We start from the raw sequence: 22,410 nt of genomic DNA on the forward strand, positions 1-22,410 counted from the left end.
ATCTTAGCCAAACTTTGTTGGTTATTGTAAGTATTAGTAAAGCTTAGTGAAAAAAAAATACTGTTGCTTGTATCTCGACTCATCGAAGAGATATGAAGAAGGGGTCCTCAGCAAAACCGTTCAACTGTATGAGAGTCAGAGATTATCCTAGACAAATGTTCAACTATTACTCATGATAGTTAACCAATATCCATATTTTTTTCCTAGGATTCTTACAAGGTTTTATTATGTAATTTCCCCAGAGAATCTGTAGGGTTTTGTCCCGAAATTTCTGCTGGAATTCCTAGCGGTAAGCAGGATTTCTCATTATTCTAAGGATTTCTCCAGAAATTCATCCAGGGATTCTTTCAAGGGTTCTTCCAGAGTTATTTCCGAGATGTCCCCCGGCATTCCGTTAGATTTTTCCGGGGTCCTCCCTGGGATTTCACCCGAGATCACTTCTTTGATTTCTCACGGAATTTTCTTTTGGAATTCTTTGGAAATGTTTTCTGAAATTCCCTAAGGAATCACTCCCAGAGTTCCTCTATTGATGCTCCCTAATTTTCAAGGTTTCTTTAAAGAATTTCTCTCAGGATTCATTAAGGATTTCCGGGGATCTTCCGGAGATTGCGTTAGAATTTTCTCCCGGGAATTTTCCGTCATCCCTTTATTTATTTCTTACAGGATGCTTGTTGAGACTTTTTTAGGACTCTTTCCGCCTTTTTTCAAAAAATCATCCCGAAATTAGTAAAGGAAATCTTCGAACATTTCTTCATGAGTTCATTCATTGATCTCTCATGTTTTTTTGGGGGTTTTAGTCGGAATTTCTAAAGAGAATTTTCCTAAGTTTCTGTCAAAGATTCCTCCAGGAATTATTTCCTGTATTTCTTCCGATATTTTTTTATGGATATACTTTCGGCAATATATTTTGGTATCCTTTCCGGCCTACATATGCATTGATCCTTCAGGTTTTCTTTGGGGATTTTCCCCGGGGTTCTTTCTGGAAATTCGGGACATTTCCCGACATTTCATCAGGGGCTCCTCCCGGAATTCCTTCATTAAATCCTCCTCAATTCATAAGTAAATTTCATAAATTCCCTCAGATTTTTTCTTGGATTATCCCCAAGAACTCCTTCAGGATTTTCTTGCGGGCTTTCTTTATTGACTCCACCTGGAAGTTCTGGATTGTTTTTTTTTTAAGGTTTTCTTTAGAGACTCCTCCCAACATTTATTCAGGAATTCTTTCATTTTTTATGGGGTCCTGTTTCAGAGTTCTGAGATTCCTTCTTTGGCTTCTTTTGGGATTCATCTAATATTCTTTTAGGTTTTCAGGTTTAGGTTCAGGAATTCCTTTAAACATTTCTTCTATGATTGCTTAATTGATTCTTCCGGCTTTTATTTTAAAATTTATCGCAGTATTCCTTCTAAAATCCCTTCCCAAATTCTTTTGGTTTTTCCGTCAGGAATCCTTTCAAGGATTCCTCCCAAGGAATAGATTTCTCCTGGGATATCTTCAGAGATTCCTTCTGGGATTACCCCTAGGGTTCCTTCATTGATTCCTCCCTAGATTTCTACCAGGATTTTCACACAGACTTTCTTGTGACTACATCAGGGATTTCTCTAGAATTTTTTGTAGTTTTTTTTTTTCAAAACTTTCCTCAGGGATTTGTTTCGAACTTCCTCATTCATATTTCCTCATATTATATCATTTATTTTCACGAGGTATCTTATTGGGATGCATCTCAAAATTCATTCAGCGATTCTTTCTAGATAACTTCAGAGATATTTTTTCGGGTTTTCTACAATGACTACTTCAGTGCTGTCGTGGTAAAATCTGAGCTGGTTACTCAAGGTTTCCAAACTTCATCGCCCCCTAGACTGGTATGGTCTCTAGGAAATAACTTTTGCATTGCGACTTATTAAGAATTATTCTGGAGAAATTCCTGCGCGAATAGATTTTTCCACATTTTTTGTTCTTTAATTATCGCAAAGGACCATTCTTGCAGATATTCCTTTTAAGAGCTCAACAAGAATTCGTCCAAAGATTTCTCTGGGAATTCTTTGAGATTATATCCCTTCTTATGTAATTCTAGAGAATTTTCTGCACAATAACCTCCAAAAACACCGCCAGAAATTTCTCTAGGGACTCTTCCAGTTTTTTTTTTAAATATTATCCCGGAATACAGAATAAAGATAGTCTCACGAATTCCACCAAAGATTTCTCCAGGTATCCGTGTAGAATGAATTTTTGTCCATGTGTTTCTTTAAATCCCCAGTGATTCCTCCTGAGATTCTTTCACAAAATTTTCCAGGAATGTTCCTTGGGTCTTCTTTACGAGTTCTAACAACATTTCTCGCGACCTGTCCGAAAATTGTCCACAACTCTTTTTGATTTTTTTTTTTCGGAAATTCATCCTGGGATTCTTTCAGGGATTCAATAGGAAACTCTAGAAAGGGTTGCCACATGTCACATACTTATGAAATTCTCCAGCAATTCTTCCCAAACTTTCTCAAGAAATTCTTCTAGGTATTTATTTTTGTAAAAGATACAATTTGAGGAGTTTTTTTCACAGAGATTCGGAGATTTTTTCAAAGAATCTTTCATAAATTCCTCTAGGGTTTTTATTAGGAATTCAAAAATTTACCATTAATTCTGTCAGAAATTATTGTGTTTTGAACTTCAGAGGTTCGTTCAGTTATTACTCCATATAAATGAGAGAATGGTGATTATTTGAAAAATCCTCTTAGAAATATTTAAGAAAACCACCAACAAATCTTCCAAATATATTTTGCATGCAACTTAACGAGATTTTTTACAGAGTTTGGAGATTCTTTCATAATGCTTTTTTCCAATTCCTCTAGGTTTTTTTTTAATATTCAGGTTTTTCTAGGAACTCTTTTAGAAATAATAATATAAAATTTATATAATATATTATATTCATAAATTCCCTCGGGTGTTTAGAAAATCATCAAGGAAATGTTCAAGAGATTCTTCGGAAAATTCCTCCCGGCGTTTCTCCATGAGTTCGTCCGAGTATTCTTCCAGAGAATGCTAAGAATTTTTTCAGACCTTTCTTCAGGTAATCTTTGAAAATTTCTTCCGGTAATGTTTCAGGAAATTCTCCTATGACTCTTTCGATAATTCCCGCAGAATTTATTGTTCAATCTACTCCTTGTAATTTTGGTATTTTTAAACAAATCCTTTTATGAATTCCTGCAGATGGGTTTCCAGTTAATCCATTATTTTCCTCGTTTGAGAAAATCATATTTTATTTTTAGAAAATTCTTCTGTGGTTCTTCAATAAATTCCATCAGGATTATTTTTGTTTCTGTAGGATTTTTTTAAGATATTGTATAGATTTTTTTTCAGGAAGATTCTTCAAGAAACCCCTCCAGAAATTCCTCTAGGGATTTCTCTAAAGATTTCTCCAGGAGATCCTTAGAAGATAGCTCAAGGAATTTCCCTAGAGATTTCTCCAAAAATTCTCTCAGGTATGTCTACTGGAATTCCTTCAGAAGCTCACCCAGGCATTCCTTCAGGAGTTCCTCTAGCGATTGCTCTTGGAATTCCTCCATGAATTCCTTTAGGAATTCCTCCAGGAATTCTTTCAAAAATACCTCCAGGCATTCCTCCAGGGATTCATCCAGCCATTCCTTCTGGATTTAATTCTGGGACTTCTCCAGGAATGCTTTTGAGAATTCCACCAGGAATTACCCCAGCAATTCCTGCAGATAATAACTCAGGAATTCCTGCTGAATTTACCTCAGGAATTCTGGATTTCATCCAGACATTTCCTGCAGGATTGCTACTAAGAATACCTCCAGAAATCACCTCAAGAATTGATCCAGAAAATCCTCCAGGGATTACTTTTTGAAATTCTTTTAAGAATTTCTTCAGTAATTCCTCCAGGATTTTTTTCCGGGAATTCTTCCAGGGTTTCCTTGAGGAGTTTTTCCAGAAATTTCTCCTCCAGGTATTGCTCCAAGGATTCCTTCAGAAATTTCACCAGAAATTGATTCATGGAATCCCTCCAAGAATCCCACCAGAATTTCCTCCAGGAATTCCTTTAGGTCCAGGTATTTATCAGAAATTTCTTCAGGGATTCCTCCAAAGATTCTTCCACAGATTCCTCCAGGAATTCCTTCGATAATTCCTCCAATAATTCATCCAGATGTTCTTCTAAGATTTTTTCCTGGAATTCTTCCAGACATTCCTCTGGAAATTGCTAATGGAATTTCTGCAGGGATTCCTCAAGCAGATTTCTCAAGGATTCATCGAGGAATTACTCCAGGTATTTCTCTAGAGATACCTCATGAAATTCCTGTAGAAAATCCACGAGGGATTCCTCGAGGATTTTTTCCAGAAATTCATTAAAGAATTTCTCCAGGGATTCTCCAGAATTCCACCAGAAATTACCCCAGGAACTCCTGCAGATATTACTTTAGGAATTCTAGCAGACATTAAAGCAGATATTCGTTCAGAAATAACATCGGCAATTTATCCAAGAAATCATCCTCCCGGAGTTTATACACACATTATTCCAAGAATCCAGGGATTCCTCCAGGAATTGGTTCAAGGGATACCTCCAGTGATTCCATCAGGTACCAGGAATACCTTCAGGGATTCCACTAAAGATTATTCCTCCAGTAATTCATCCAGATATTCATGCAAGAATTCTTCATGGAATTACTGCAGAAATACCTCTGGAAATTTCTCTAGGAAAGTATTACTCGCGCTGTCTGTCTGACCCTTATGCATTCGGAAACTACTTATCCGATCGGTGTGAATTTTGTAGGTAGATATTTTTGGGCCGGGAAGGTTCTTAGCATACAGATAACTTTCAAGTCACACTGTTCCATTTTCTTTACGGACCAACTGCTAAAATTTACAACATAGGGTCGGAGACCATTTGGGCAGGGGGGCCAATTTTGGGCACTTTCTGCTATAACTCAGTCAATTTTGAACAGATCGACTTGATTTTTAGTACACGATCAGATACGTACAGTATCTAGCCATGTTCAAAAATTGAAGTCAATCGGTTTTAATTTAACTGTGTTATAGCGGAAAGTGCCCAAAATAGGTCCACCTACCCAAATGATCCCATACCCTACCTAAATGTTTCCTTTTTTTTATCGAAGGTTTTTCTTTCGAGTGGCGCTGTTGTGTGTTTATAGCAGTTGAACTGTAAATGCTATGGTCGAGTTGTCCGTTTAAGTTACATTGATAAAAAGTTGGTTAGCAACCAAACCACCAAACAGTATTCTTTATCTGAGACTAATGTATCAAATGGAAGATAACGTGCTTCTGAAGCCGGGCTTCCGATGTTTATACAAATGAGTTTACATACTCTTTGGAGCCATACAACTAATTATTTGATGAAATGATCAATAAGATTTTTGAACGGTTCAATTTGTCCTCATGGTGGGTGGCTATGTTCATATGTAGAACAAGTTAAGAAAATTAACAAAAACATAAGAAAAACTGTGCAAGAGCAACAATTAAAATGGGCAATACAAGGGGTGCCGTGTCAGCTAGTATAATATATATCATTGAACCCTAGCTTGCGTCGCATGCGCGCAGTTGGTCATCGAGCGTCTGACCGTGCCGAACTCTAGACGCATACTAAAGTACACACCAGCAAACAGACTGCTTGGTGGCTAGGTATGCGGAGTTCGAGAGTAAGTCTCGGCTTCATAAAAACAAGTCGCTCTCACTTGTAGTTTGTGGTCATAAACGCGAGTGAGTTGTGGATTGGCATCCAAGTCAAAGGAGAGATAGATTTGTGAAAAAATCAGTGTTCATGGTGTGGCTTCGAAGTCAGTTTGGCTTTCTATTCCGCAAAATCGGTACCTGTTCTGTGGCTTTGTTGGTTAAATCGCCGGTCTAGCGAATACGAAGTCGTGGGTTCGAATCTCACCAGAACGCATTTTTTTACACAAATTTCATCTTTTAATTTTTGAATTCACAACATTTCGTGCGTAAGTTTCAGGTTTATTAGACACTATTGTACTACATACAGTATGCGGCAGGAAAAAATGCGAAAGTGTTTTTCAACTTCAAACCTCATTTTCGTCCATTTGACATTAACCAATCTATGTTTCAACGTTCCATGATCTATAATAGGCTTGTTTTCTGAAAAGTTAATTAAAAAAATTCCCATTTTGGTCACTAACCTTTACAGGGCGGCGCCTGAAGATGAAGACAACCAGAATTTTCAAACCGCAGAAAATCGCACAGGTCGCTAAATTTCGCATCCGATAAAACAAAATTTTTGATTTTCTCTACAATATCATCAAATATATGTACTCATTTCATCTGATATGTGAAACTACATGGCTTTGGATCAGTGTGGTCTGGTTGTTCATCGAATTTGAGCTAATTTTGTTACTGTTATAGTCATTTTGTTTAATGACCATTGGGCGCACAGTTTATTGATATCCGCTTATTAGGCCTACATTATCACATGTTAAACATCAAATGTGTTCATTTTTATTTTTCAGTGCTAGAATATAGACATTGACTGATACACTGTCATGAAAAAATAGTCATATGTATCCCATATTTAGCGTGAAATAGTGCCTTGAACTTTTCGCATTTTTTCCTGCCGCACCCTGTACAAAATAAACTTCCATTTTTTTGTGAAATGATGTTTGTTTTATGAGAACTTGATTGTTGAATCAACAAATGTATATGTAGATTGAAATTGAGTGCCACTTTGGGCGTTAACGGATTAAAATACGTCAGCCAACATAAATCATAATTTTGGAAAGGCATGGTGAGGCATGGAAATACTCTATTTCCGAGGATATCAAAAGACTTTTTATAGCAATAATAATGTCAATAATTGGTACAACCGCCCTACTCTTCACTACATACATTTCAGATGCATCAGTAACATTTGCCAAGGGTGAGCCCAGAACCGGAGCCGGGTATAGTTTTCGTGACTGAATAACTTTTCGACGATTTGCAGAATTGCGGACGAAAAGTGCCTCCGGATCGTGGGAAAAGTGATAATGCAGAAATATTTCACACGATATGGAAACTTTGTGCGAGTGCGAGTTCTTCTCCCGTGGCAAGTGGCGGAAGTGGGATCTTCTCATCCCAATCCCCCAGTCAGTCAGTGGTTCGTTGAGTTGGCCAAAAAGTTTCGTTTCGTTTGGCCTGATTATGGTGGCAGCCGGCCCGGCTAGCAGGCTGGCAGGCAGGATGTAACCCTTTCTGACAGGTCCACATTTTCAGAGGGTGAAGAGTGGTGAAAATCGGTTCCAAAGGATGGGTTAACATCTTGCAATGTAGCTGGGTGTAGGGACGAGACGTTAAATTGGCAAGCGTCCCAAAGTGCTGGATGAACCGAGCTGGAAATTTGAGACGTGGTGCGTCAGGAAGTCAGTCGTTGATGGACAGGTTGTAACTTTTAAAGATATTTCACGGCGTTGGGTGCCATCAACATTGAAGTTATGAAGTAATCAGTGTTTCGTCTAGAATTTGTTTTCGTTTGCTATTTGAAACATTTTCCTCGGATAATGAACTAGCCTATTTGCAAACATTTGTTATCCACTTCGCAGACAGCACTTCAGTTGTTATTTACAGATCTTAACTGATTAAAAAACTTTCCACTTGTTCGGAAAGGATTTCGAGAATGCTATCCCTTGGCAATTAAGCGGCAAGCTATCCGATTAAAAAGTTTTCCCTGGGGCGAAACACATACTTGTCCTCTCATCTTCGCCTTTTTTCCCTTCCATCATCGGTGCTTTGAGTAAAACTTGTCTGGCTAAGCAGAATCATCTCAAAACACGAACAACGAACAACGGTTCGTCAACCAAGCAGCAGCGAAAAGACGCCTTTCTTGGAGTTTTCTCAGTAAACTAACTTTGTCACGGTTGGCAGGATATTGCTAAAGGATGGAAGAAGGAGTAAGTACATACTTGGCGAAAAATTTTCAACCGTGGAAAAAACTGAAAGTTGATTTATTCATTATCTGCATGATAAATTTAAAACTTTCCAAATTAAAAATCTCTCCAAGTTTGGACCGGGATAAAGAAAATCGTGGACGCGTTCGGGATATGAGAGTGCACCTTTTCATTTGTGCTTTCTTTTAGAACTTCTAACAAGTTTACAAGACTCGTTATTTGCTGAGAATCATCTGATAACTGTCCGGTAGACGAAGGGAATAATATCAACTGGAAGTGCATTGACTGGTGGTTACAATAAGGATGACAAGACTTAAAGTGGAAAAATAAGACTATCTTCTTCAATTTGTCAAACCTGTGATAAAATTTCATCTTTTTACTTTCTTTATGCAGAATGAATAGTCAAATCTCGGTGCTGTAAATATTGCTATTGTCCAACGTTCATGTATGGTTACAAACTTCCTAAGCATGACAGTGAGTCATCAATTCCCTCTGACTTATATTTCAAACCTCTAAATGTAATTTGTGTCAATTATCACACGGACCCAATGAAAAATGGGATCACCTTTCATCGCAATCAAGCGTTGCGTTGTTGGTTGGCCACAAAAATCCACCGCACAGCTGCTGCCATTGCTGCTACTTTGTTCTGGTCACCACACCATACCACAGTCCACAGTTAGTTGCCAGTGAGAAGTGGATAATAGCTCAATTTCATTCAGTGCTTCTGTTTGTGCCACGGCAAATAACGAGCTTTTAATGACTTTACCATCAGTGTACAGTACGGGAATCACAGAGAGGAGGGGGTGTCCACGATGAAATTGGAACGTGTACAAAAATAAAAATAAAATACATACCTACATAGATCACTCAAAAATTCCTCCTTCTTTTTTTTCAATCCCCAATATCGAATGCGTTAAAAAAAGTTGATCCTTTATTGCGTAACAAATTGAAAACCAGAAAATGTTAACCTTTTTAATAGATTCTCAATTTTTATCGTGGACAACCATTAGGTATCACTTCTGTTCGCAATGATACTGGCCAGCCAACACCAGTAGCCACTTAGCGTTGTTTTGTTCCATTTGCAAGTCAAGCAAGTCAGTGGCTCTTCTTCTAGTTAGTTTTCTCAATTGGCCCCGGTGCGATTAGTATCAGCAGCGATCCCCATCAGCACAAGAGAAGCATCCTTGTGCGTTTTTTTTTTGTTCTTACCGCGCAATTGTATCTTTCCCAACGATGACCACGCGATTCCAACGAACGGTAGTCATGCTGTACTTTTTCTGTGAACTAGCAACTCGTGGTTTTTCATTGACCCCTCGGCACTACCAACAATCGCCAGCAACAACAAATGCAACCATTTGTGGCACGAGATCAAGTGAGCTCCCTCCAGCCAATTGGCCATTCCACGTGGCACTCTTCTACACGTTGACCCCCTATCGAAAGTACTATCTGTGCGGAGGAACAATTGTGGGTGAACGAGCCATTATCACCGCGGCCCACTGCGTGGTTGGACAGAGGGCGGCCGAAACGATGAAGCAGACGATGCTCACGGTGCAGGCTGGGGTCTTCGAACTGGAAGGGAACTTCAACGTGAATGTCACCTCGTACAATGTAACTGGGATAACTCTTCATCCGGAATACGATATGAAAAATCTGCGCAACGACGTGGCAGTACTGAAGGTTTCCGGCCCAATTGAATTCAACGATCGGATTCAACCAGCCTGTTTGTGGCCTGCGGAGAATGCCAGTATACGAGGGATTGAAAACACCGTTGGTACAGCCGTTGGATGGGGCATTGATAACACCGAGCAGTTCTCGAATATATTGAAGGAAAGCACTCATCAATTGGTGTCGGTCAAACGATGCCGAAAGTATTTACCTGGGATTTTAGACAGATACAATGACACGATATTGTGTGCAAGTAAGTAAAGTTTTCTAGTTGTACTAACATTTCCATCATCGAACACAATGATTAGCAATGATTATATCACCATCAGTCAGCAAAGTCAATTATAGCAAGTTATAAATTTTCCACTGGCACAAATTTCCCAAATGAAGATGAACGTGCTTCTGGTGCCGACCTACTGATAAATTCTCTGTACTCTACTCTTCTGATGGAATTGACGGAATACAGGTTTACCTCGATTTAGTGGACATTTAAATTTTTTAAAGGTCTATTAAATTAAATTTTACATGAAATCAAAGCAATTTTTTTTATTGTTTGCCAACTTCCAAGAATAACTTCCCAAATAAAATCACCATATTAAAGATTATTTCGGAAAATCTACCATGTGTTCTTCCGGAAAGTGTCACAAAGAATTATTCTACGAAATCTGGCATGAATTGCTTCACCAATTCTTCCATGATTTTTCAAAAACCATTTCAGAGATTGTTTGAGAAATTCACTCAGGTATTACTTCACAAGCTTCTCTGGATATTTGCTCAAAAAATTTTCTAGGCATTTGTTTGAAGAATCTATTGGAAATTCCTTGGGAAAATCTAGCAAAAAAATCTTCACAAATTGTTCCAAAAATTCTATCAAAGAAAATTCTTTTGGAAATTTGTCGGAATATTCGGCCAAATATTCCCTCACGTATTCTTTCAAAACGTATTCCAGGGATTCATTTTGAGATTTTCTTTGGGGATTTTTTTTTAATTCCTCCTATTTTACAAATTCCACAAAGAATACTTTTAATATATATTGCACGATTTTCTTCTGAAATTCTTCAAGTTTTTATTCAAAAAAATATCAATAAATTTCAGCAGAAATTCCTCCGGAGATTCTTTCAAAAATTCGTTCTGAGGTTTCCTTAAAAATTTTCTTTAGACATTTATTCAGAAATTGAATAAAAACTTTAGCCTTCAGAAACTATTCCAGAGTTTTTCAGAAAATGTTTCAAAAGTTCCTACAAAAATATGTACTGGGGTTATTTTTGAAATTCTTCAAATAATTTCGCCAGAAATTCTCACAGCAACTTCCAATTCCTCCAGAAGTTTCACAAAGAGTTGTGTATGAGTTTCTTCCAAAAATCCTTCAGGAATTCACCCTGTTTTTTACGGGGCTTTTGTAGACGAAAACGATGCATGGGTATATTAGGAATCATACATTCAGAGGTCTCAGAAGCTTTCTAAAGAATTTTCGTCAAGGATTGCGTTCACATTCCTTTAGGTATTCCTTCAAGACAATTCTCTTTCAAAATTGCTCCAAGGATTTATTAACAGGGTCTTATAAAATCCTCCAAGGATTTCGTCATATTTTTTTTCTTAAGATCCTTTCGGAGATTCCTATATGGATTCTTACGGAAGGGCTGAAATACATTCTTGCAGAGATTCCTGTGGAAATTAACACAAGGATTTCATCAGAAATTCCACCGGGTATTCCTTTATCTTTTTAACGAATTTTTAGTTTTTAGATAGTTTATCTCGGGACCCACGCTTTACTTCTCTTCCAAAGCAAGATCTCATATTTTGTGAGTTTGTCGGGAATGGGATTCGATCCCAGGTCCTCGGCGTGAAAAACATGCGCTTTAACCATCACACCAGGTTCGCTTCTTCCTACTATTCCTTTATGTATTTTCTTAAAAATTCTTCCAGGAATTCCTCCAAGCGTACCTCTAGGAATTCCTCTGTGGATACCGCCAGCAAATGTAAGATTTTTATTAGGGTATAACTGCAGGATTTTTTATCTGAATATATCTCAAGAAGATTTGTTCAGCATTCAGGGGCTTCCAGGTGATTCTTCAGGTATTTCTCCTGGAATATCTTTAGAAAACTCATCTCTGGATTCTTAACCTTCCGTTAATCGCGCTGTTGTACTTTGTACAACACATGAGAATTATCAACTATTACTTTGAAACCATCTTTTCTATCGATGTCAACCCCAAATGTATTCTACAGGATTCTTATTTGGAATATTATAAGACCTTTTTTGAAAACAGTATAACTCCTTCTAATGCGGTAAATTGAAAATCGCAATATGAAGAACATACTATATTTAAGATAAGATAGACAGTTGAATGTGAATTAGTGTATTTCAAAATCTAAATGATCTAGAAATATGGTGTCTTCGGCAAAGTTACTTGGGATATCAAGGGCCTTCGCGAGGTGATCTGAGAAATTCAGATTTCAACCGATAGGCGGCGCTAGTGAGCATGTTATTGTTATATCCCATATAACTCAGGATCCTGAGTACTTAGAAAGATGGTGTCTTCGGCAAAGTTGTTTGGTTGGTTAAACACTAGAGGAATTCCACGGAGTCATGTCAGTCGATCCTGAGCGACCATTTCAAAAATATCAGAAACTTTGCACAGTTTTTCAATTTCATATAATTCGCCATTTTTTGATATTAAACCTTCACTGAAAGACGGCTTGCAGTTGAAATTACTATTCTGAGGGTCAACTTAAATGCACAACGCCACTAGATTTGTGCAGACTGATTTTCGTTTCATCTCAACAGATTTATGTTTTCAATTCTACCATGGACCCGATTTACAATTAAAAAAAGTGTCTGTCGGGAGCCCGATTCGAACCAAGAACCTTGAGATCACCAGGCTCGCACGCTACCACTCGGCTATCGAACCGGTTGATAAGTAAGGAAGCAAAACGCACACAAGAAGCGTTTGTTGGTCGATGATCACGTTTTGCCATGGTAAATTTAAAAACATTTGTATGCTCGTCATTACCGCAAGCCGTCTATCAGTGTTCATATTCACTCACGACTAACTTTTCAAAAGGGTGTATGCGAAAATAGTTCTAAAATATTCTAAAAGCTGTACAGCAAAAACGGATTGTTCGATTGTTTTAAATTTTTCAGCAAAGTTAGATAACTAAATGATGATTCCTTAGAAAATATACACTGTAAAAAATTTCTTTTTCTACTTTGAAAAAATATGATATTTGTCACAAAAACTCAAATATCTCAAAACCCTATCTTTTTACCAACTTCAATTTTTTAGGGGAAATGGCCCATTATATCAGCTATCTACCATAAAATTTTGGTGATGGTAAACTGATAAACAAAAAAGTTATGACATTTCAAACATTTCACAATTTTTACATTTAGTAACAAAAAAAATTTTTTTCTGTGTAAATTATTTCGAGAATTATATTTTGATGCTGATTTTATTGTAAAGGCTACCGCCTGAATTAAACAAGTTGTTTTCATGATACTTTAGTTTGATTATTCGTAATTACTATAGTATCTATTTGAAACTTTGACGCGATCCAGTGTTGTGATCAAAAATATTGAGATTGTCATACTTTTTATTGTACGTGACTGGTGAAAAAATCCCTTGATAGTGTTGAAAAGCTGTTGATTATAAGAAAAATGGAATTGAATTTATTTTTAAGACAAAAGCTGTATAATAAAAGTTTTTTTATACGCGTATACGTCTAGTTTATCCGCAAAAAAAATCCCTCTTACACACTTATTTCTGAATTGCCTGTTCGGTACTTTTTTGACGAGATTATAACAGCAGTACGATCTCGGTAGTTTCGGTAATCGATTTTACTGAGGCTCAGTAAAACAACTGTCAAAATCGTATGGAAAAGGTAAACAATGCATTTTCGCTGAACGAGTTCGGTGCTCAGCAGTTTTAATCTCGTCAAAAAATTACCGAACTCGGTAATCAAAATTAAGTGTGTAGAGAACAGACTTTATGATCGGAAGAATGCGAGTAACTTCAACAACAACAAATGCATAAGAGGTACATACCACAGACAAACAGACGAAACGCCTAGAACAATTTTAGTGAAAATTCATCGCCCAGTTCACACTATCACCACCTGGTGGAAATGTTTCACGAAACACTGCGTTGTGCAATATCGTCATCAGAAGGCGCTAGTGTGAAACGTCAAACGCAAAGAAAAACGATGGGCGCTCTTCTTGTTATGAAAGCCACAACCAAGATTCAAAATGATCGTTGAAGGCGTGGTCAATGAAAATTTCGCCAGTGTTACGTTTGTTTGTCTGTATACATACCTGACAATGCTCACGAAAAAAAACAAAAAAATACTACCGCTATGAATATTAAAAATTGTATAGTATTTTTTTTCTTCAGCCACCAACACCAAACAAGTAAGTTAAAATTAATAAGTGATTTTGTTTATTATAATCTAACGAACAAGATGAACAGTCGCTTTCTCAAAGGTCTTCAACTCAACGCTCTCTTGTAGACCGTTTGATGAAAAAAAATGTTCAAAAGAGTTACGAAATCTCACCGAAAGCACCATAGATAAACTGAAAGAGACTGGTTATGCCCAAATGTCCACATTGTGTACAAAATTACGCATTTGCACGTCCTGCCGTCTAAAATTTGACAAACGAGCCATCTGTATATCATCGGTAAAGCAGGGCGCAGGAAGTTCGAAAACGACAACAACTGAGAAATTGCCATCAGCGACATCTGTTTAAACAATTTAATTACGCCCCTTTTCAAAAATGCCCTGTAATATTCTTCAACATCTATACCCATTTCAATATTTTTAACGTTGCAAAACACGCTTTCAACATTCATCTTGAAGAAGAGGGAAAACACTTGTCCTCAAATGTAACAGCAAATTAATGAATGAACGACTAATGCGCGGAGGGCGTGATAAAATCGGAACATTACGGTACATAGTATATTATATTATATGTATATATAATATATAATAAAAACAACTTGTTTTACTCACGCAAGGCCATTAACAATAAAATCAGCATCAAACTTCAATTTCCGGCCGAAATAATTTACACTAAAAAAAATTATTACTAAATGTGAAAATTGTGAAATGTTTGAATTGTCATAACTTTTTTGTTTATTTTCATGGTAGATTGCTAATACAATGGACCGTTTTCTCTAAAAAATTACGTTGGTAAAAAGATAGGGTTTTGAGATATTTGAGTTTTTGTGACAAAAATGATATTTTTTAATGTTAAAAAAGATTTTTTCACAGTGTATATTTTCTTAGGAATCGCCATTTAGTTATCTAACTTTGCTGAACAATAAAATCAGCATCAAATCGCGATTCCCGGCCGAAATAATTTACACAGAAAAATTTTTTTTACTAAATGTAAAAATTGTGAAATTTTTGAAATGTTATAACTTTTTTGTTTATTAGTTTACCATCACCAAATTTTTATGGTAGATTGCTAATACAATGGACCGTTTTCCCTAAAAAATTCAAGTTGGTAAAAAGATAGGGTTTTGAGATATTTGAGTTTTTGTGACAAAAATGATATTTTTAATGTAAAAAAAGATGTTTTTTTCACAGTGTATATTTTCATAGGAATCACCATTTAGTTATCTAACTTTGCTGAAAAATTCATAGCAATCGAACGAACCATTTTGGCTGTACAGATTTTTGAATATTATTGAACCATTTTCACATACACCCTTTCGAAAAGTTAGTCGTGATTCAAAATAAAAATTTGATATCGAAAAATGGCGATTTAGATGGAACTGAGAAACTGTGCAAAGTTTCAGTTCAATAGAAAATCATGAATTAAAAAATTTCCTTAATTTTGATGCTGTTGCTTGGAATCGCTCACTAACTGATTGGTTTGAAGCTCCACATCTAGGTGGCGCTAGTGGTCATTGAAATTTTATAACTCATACATCTCAGACCCTGATTACATAGAAAGATGGTGTCTTCTGCAAAGTTGTTTAGTAGATCAAACACTAACTGATGAAGACAAGTATGATGTGGAATTCCACATCCAGGTGGCGCAAGTGAGTACTCAAATATTATAACTCATATATCTCGAGATCCTGATTACTTAGAAAGATGATGTCTTCAGCAAAGTTGTTTAGTAGATCGAACACTAACTGATGGAGAGCCGTATGATTTGAAACTCCACATCTAGGTGGCGCTAGTGGGTATTCAAATTTTATAACTCATATGTCTCAGGACCCTGATCACTTAGAAAGATGGTGTCTTCTGATTTACCAACCAACCTTGCCAAAGATATCAACTTCCCAGGTTATCAGACTCGGAGATATATAAGATATAAAATTTGCATACTCATTAGCACCACTTACTGGCGAAATATTGATTTCAACGACCCATCAACCAAATGCACTTATCCTATTTTACAACTTTGCCGAAACCACCATCACTCTTCTAGTAACCAGGATCCTGAGAACTATTGCATATGCATTTTTTATGGTCACTAGCGTCATTTAGTGGTGAAACTACGATTCAACGGACAACTCTCTGTAAGTTTTCGATCTTTTAGAAGGTCGGCACGAGAGGTAACTTTTCCTCCATTTGGTCTTTGATCTACCAAACAACTTTGCCGAAGACACCATCTTTCTGAGTAAAGTGGAGCTTCGTGGCCGTTCGGTTAGCGTTACCAAGTGTGTAACCGCACCATGCTATCCACTGGTGCATGTAATGTATGTCGTGTCCATGGTCTAGTGTTAAGTTCTGTTCACTCTGTACAGCCTCTGGCTGAAGACGGTGTTCCGTGCCTTTTTAATCGGGATGCTGAGCTACATGAGATTAAAAATTTACATGCTCACTAGCGCCTCCTAGTGGTGGCATTTGAAATCAAACTGTCACTCATCTATAAGCCCTTGATATACCAAACATCTTTGCCGAAGACACTATCTTTCTAAGTAATGAGGGTTCAGAGATACATAATATATAATATTGACGTGCTCACTAGCGCCGCCAAGTGATGAAATTTCAAATTAAACTGCGAATCATCCGTAAGTACTTGACCTATCAAACAACTTTGTCGAAGACACCATCTTTCTAATTTATCAGGTTCCCGAGATACATAGGATATAAAGTTTATTTGCCCACTAGCGCCGCCTAGTGGTAGAATTTCCAATTAAACGGCTAATAATCTGTAAGCCGTTTACCTACCAAACAATTTTGCCGAAGACACCATCTTTCTAAGACATCAGGATCCTGAGATATTAGATATAACATGATATTGCTCACTAGCGCCGCCTAGTGGACGTATTACGAATCAACTTTGTCAGCATCAAGTAGCCCATGAAATTTACAACAACTTTGCCAAAGACAGTCCTTTTCAAAACAATCAGGATCCTTAGATATTTCAGAATGTATGGGTGTTGTACAAAGTACAACGCGCGACTGCTCGCGTTACAAAAAATGGCGCGAGTACTGAAAGGTTAAAATATTCCGTGTTTCATATAATTTATCGTTTACATATAATTAGCTGTCCCGATAAACGTCGTACTTCCTGCTCACTCTGTTTTTGTCATACAGCTTATTAGGAAACAAGAAAAAAAGAGAAAAAAAAAACAAATTAATCCACCTAGTGGTGATAGTGCCTTTCTCGTCGAACATGTTCTCACAATCTTTCCGGCAACGTATGTCAAAGTGTTTCTGAATCCGAATATTTTTATAGAAAAGCAAGCATTTTATCAAAGACATCTTTGAATTGACTTAAAACTTATTGATTGCACATAGTCCGACGTTATGTTCAACGTATAAGCAGGGCAGAAAAATATCAGACTTGTCAGTTGACTGCTTGAGCACATTGTTGAGCACCTTCACTAACGTTGGAGCCTGATCAATATCAAGACGATACTAACAAGCTAAGCTATAACTCTTTACACAATCACAGATCACAAAATTTTTTTCTGAACATTTGGGCTATATCTTATTGACCGTTGAAAACAAGAGCGATAGGTAGTGAGTATAGTGCGACGTCTGTTTGTATGTGGGTTTAATCTGTAAGATTTTGTTCTCTTACACATATTTATCGCTTGCATTGAATTTATTTACTTTCGTAGTTCTGGCGAAGCACCAAACGCTGGTTGTGCAACCCTACCGGTAGTCTGTAATGTGGTGTGAGCCTATTTTCTAGTTAACCGTTCCTCGGGTTATTCAAAAAGCCGTGATGTAATATGTTGCATGGTACATTTACTTACTTTCGATGCGGTACCGGAACAGGTTCCGGAGCACACCGGGTCTCCCAAATACAGTCTGAGACTATTTCATTGCTAACGTTCATTACGTTACCAAAAACACGATTTGATTTATCTTATGCATGGGTGGTTATAGAATACTTTTACATTTGACCACTTCCAGTGGGACATCCAGAACTGGTTTCGGGACACTACCGGTTGTCTAAAATATTGTGCATTTCGCCAGCTCCGGCGAGACACTCGAAAGTGGTTCCGGTACACTACCGGTAGTCTTAAAGTGGCCTGAGACTTTTCTTGCTGGCCGTTCTGCGCGTCATCGAAAATGCGCGGTGTGCATGCGTTTGGTTCCGTTCAACATTTGACCACTTCCGGCGGAGCACCTGGAACCGGTTTCGGCACAGTATTGGTTTTCCAAAGTGTGGTCTATGATTGTTTCTCTTGTTAACTGTTCATCAGGTTACCAAAACAGCTATTAATGGGGTTGGTTCTCCTTTACATTTGACCACTTCCAATGGGGCATCCTTAATCGGTGAGGAATACTACCGGTTGTTCCAAATATGGCCGGAAACTTTTTTTTTGCCAAATCAAGATACCTAAAAATCCGCGATTTGATTTGTTGCATGGGTTTGGTTCACTTTTTTGTTTGGCCATTTCCGGCGGGACACCCGGAACCGGCTCCGGATCACTACCGGTTCAGATACATATGGTCTGAGAATATTTTCCTGCTGACTGTTCATCAGGATATCAAAAAAGCCACTTTTTGATATGTCGCATGTATGGGATTGGTTAACTTTTAAACTTGGCCACCTCTGGCGGGACATCTGGATACGGTTCCGGAACACTACTGGTTCCGATATGTTCTGAGAATGCTTTCCTGCATACTGTTCATCAGGTTATCGAAAAAGCCGCGGTTTGATATGGGTTTTAGTTCAATTTTATATTTGGCCACTTCCGGCGGGACACCCGGTACCGGTTCCGGAACACAACCGGTTCAAATATGGTCTGAGAATATTTTCCTGCTTAACTTGCATCGGGATGTCAAAAAAGCCACTATTTGATATGTCGCATGGGTTTGGTTAACTTTTATACTTGGCCACCTCCAGCGGGACATCTGGAACCGGTTCCGGAATACTACCGGTTCCAATATGGTCGGAGAATGTATTCCTTCTTACTGTTCATCAGGGTATCGAAAAATCTGCGGTTTGATATGCCACATGCATGGGTTTAGTGCACTTTTATATTTGGCCACTTCCGGCGGGACAACCGGAACCGGTTCCGGGACACTACCGGTTCAGATATGGACTGAGACCATTTTTCTGCTTCCCGTTCATCAAGTTATCGAAAATGCCGTAGTTTGATGTGTCGCATGGATGGGTTTGTAGCGTTTTCATACCCCAGGAAGGGGCCAGGATCCGGAACACCTAAATGGCCATAACTCCGGAACGGCTGGACCGATCTGAACCATTTTCAATAGGAAACAATGGGACCACATTCCGCGTCGAATGAACCTTTGGTCATTAAAATGTGGTTTTGTCTAAAACTTTGCCGAACAGAGTAGGGGTCGCACACGCATACCAAAGCCGTGACAGAGTTGTAAAAGCGATTCGCCACGAGGTGAGTGTTATTTACATTCTTACTTACTTGCTTACGATATCTCAGCAACAACGTCAACATAAATCCCCTTCAGAAATGATAAAGTTTCTAATAATCTGCCAGAGGGTTACCTAACAGGATTTCGTTTAAATTTGTTTTATTTAACTTGTTCACAGTAAAAGTTACAATTACAGCTGTTGGCGAACCAATAGGGTTCATTTTGTTGGTAGTGGACTGCGCTTTCTTTTATTTTTAAGAAATCCCTGAGAAAATTAGTCAATTCTTAAACAGAAATACTGAAGATTTTCTGCTGGAATCTTACGAGGATTTTCTGTGGAAATCTATGGAAGGCTCACTAAGGGAATTCTTGAAGGAATTTCTTTAAAAATTCCTAAATTAATATCTACCGAACTCTCTTTTCCAAAAAAATAAAAAAAAGGAAATTTTTCAAAATTTCTGGAGAATATTCTGAATGAATTCTTACAAGCACATGTGAAGGACTCTCCGGAATATTTTCTTAAAGAATGCCTAGCTAAATATCTGAATACATCGCTGGAGGAATTTGTGATGGATTCCATGCAGTATTTTTGGAAGGACTCCAATGAAAATTTTCTAATGGAATCATTAGAGAAATTTTTCGGGCCATTTTTCAGGAATTCATTGATAAGAACATGAGTTTGATTTTTATTTTCAAGAGAACCTGTGGGTGTGGCAAAAAAAAATATCTGCAAACTTTCAGTACACTGGAACATATTTTTATGCACATGGCTGGGACTGCACCAATAAAAAATGTGCCTCAATTAAAAAATGCATTAAAATAGGGAAATTTATGCATAAGTTTGGGTTTTAATGAGAGAATCTAGCTCGCGAGAACAGGTTTTGCTCCTGGAAATTTGAGGTGCTCCCCATGGGGCCAAGTTTCCATAAGAGCCATCAAAAAGCCTAAAAAAGGGGGTTCAGGGGTGTTTTAAGGGTTTGTTTCAGAGGATTTGAGGAGCCTTTTAAGGGTGTTCCGTTAAGATTTATTGGCGTTTTAATGCGTTTTAAGGGGCTTTAAGGGCACTTTAATTAACCTCAGGAGCAGGGATGCCATATATACTGATTTAACTGTATTATACAGATTTTTGAGCATTCGTACAGATTCAGTTTTATATGAAATACAGATTTTTGAGCTAGAGGAGCTATTTTGTTTTTGTATGAGATACAGATTTTTCACCCAAACTTTGTATAGCATACAGATTTTTGGACACTGCGATACAAATTTTTCAAAAAATCATCTGGCATCCCTGCTCAGGAGCCTTTATAGGGCGTTGCATGGGGTTTGAGGGGATCTATAGAGGCTATTAAAGGGGTTTGAGAGGCATTTCAAATTGATTTCAAGGGCGTTTCAGGGACCTCTGAATCCTACCGAAAATGCTCTGAAACTTCCTGAAATGCCTCCAAAATGCCCCTACATCCCCCTCACACCCTATGTAACGCACGCGAGGTCTTCAGAAACCCCTGAAAAACGTAACTGTAACGCATACAAAACCCGTAGAAAATTCTCTTAAATTCTCTGCAATGCTTTTGATGCATTCTGAGTAGCTTTCCCTCTTGTTATGCAGGGCATAAAAAAGGGCATACACAGAGGGGTTAGCGAATCTGGTTTTTCAAAGTAATCTCTGGAATCGTTTCTGAAAGAATCCGCGAAATATTTTCCAAAGAATTCCTGGAGGAATTCCTAAATGCTAAAGAGAAATTTCTGACGAATTATATGGAATACCTTGACGGAACTTAAATTCACCTGATTCTGCGATTCCATTTAAGTTTGCAAAGTATCATTTGAAAATCCCAGATAAAATACTCTATTGAACCTCGTACATTACTTGATTTGAAATTCATACATACCTTGGTCTATTGTTGTTCATTTCAGGAACGGGTGTCTGCAGCGGCAGTGGTGGTAGCGGATTGTACGTTCGACAAGATGATCAATTCTACCTGAGAGGTATTGTAGCCTTTGGCCCAGCAACCGGACGCAACAAAAGATGTGGCATCGACACCGTCACGGCGTTTGTCAACATTGCGTTTTACACCGAGTGGATCAACCAGATGATGTCGGAGGATTGACGATAATGAATACAATTTTCATATGTTTTATTACAAAATTTGCGGTTTTCCGTTACTTATCAAATAGACGGGTTGCGTATTCATATTTGTCAGAAAATTCCCTATTGCTGTTAATTCCCTGAAGAATTTCATTAGTGCTCGGGTGGTTACCGTGACATCAATCTCGTGCACTTGTTTTTCCAGTCCTGCTCGAAAACTTCAAGCAACCAGCAATGACGTTGACGGCAGTCAGGGTTTTGATAAGAATTCCTGAAAAAGGACGAAAGCATCCTTCCATCATCACGTGGACCGCACGGGTGAAAGTCTTTGATATGGTGAACCGCCATAGGAACAGAAAAAAACGGAAAACCACTGAAATAACGTTGTGCCATCATAAAAATAGCGCACCCGTCAGGAAAGGAACACAACCGTGACTGGTGGGATGGCAGGACCAGAAACTTTACTTTTTTGCCTCACTTATAAAGTTGAATCTTCATCATCGATGTCATTGCTGTGTCGTTGTTGGGGCAAACCAACCAAGAGAGCAGCAACGGAGGAAGACTTTCGATGAAAGCTTCGCCCGTGTTGGAAGAAGTGTATCCGTACTGCAACGAAAGATAGAGCGGAGGAAGCCAAACAGGACTACTTCCCCACACTCCAATCCTTGCCTATCGACTTCAGCAGGGTACCGACGAACAAACGAAATAACGACGTGAATGGGGAGCAAATTTGCATTATCGAGACAGGAAATGAGAAATTAGTTTAATGATTCATGGAAAAAGTTTAATTTATATGATAAATTGCAGCGGCGGCGGGAGATGTGATCGAAGAGGGACTTTCCTCTGGTGGGCAATAGGGCAAGATGTCCGTCCAATGAACTTAGCATATGGTGGTAGGATGTGGTTTGAATGAGGTTTCCGTTTAGCTGAGTGAGCAAAGTAGAACCACCAGTATAAAT

At 38.0% G+C, this 22,410-nt stretch overlaps 1 protein-coding gene across 1 annotated transcript; it reads left to right on the forward strand.

The window, feature by feature from the left end:
* Positions 1 to 8,910: 8,910 nt before the first annotated feature.
* LOC109404747 (chymotrypsinogen B-like) lies at positions 8,911 to 21,776 on the forward strand. The gene is made up of 2 exons (XM_019677674.4): positions 8,911 to 9,808; positions 21,280 to 21,776. The coding sequence occupies exons 1-2, from the start codon at positions 9,124 to 9,126 to the stop codon at positions 21,471 to 21,473; spliced, it is 879 nt and encodes a 292-aa protein (XP_019533219.3). The 5' UTR covers positions 8,911 to 9,123; the 3' UTR covers positions 21,474 to 21,776.
* The last annotated feature ends 634 nt before the right edge of the window (positions 21,777 to 22,410 follow it).

This window comes from Aedes albopictus, chromosome 2, assembly GCF_035046485.1.
Source record: "Aedes albopictus strain Foshan chromosome 2, AalbF5, whole genome shotgun sequence".
In the NCBI taxonomy this organism is placed as follows: Eukaryota; Metazoa; Arthropoda; class Insecta; order Diptera; family Culicidae; genus Aedes; species Aedes albopictus.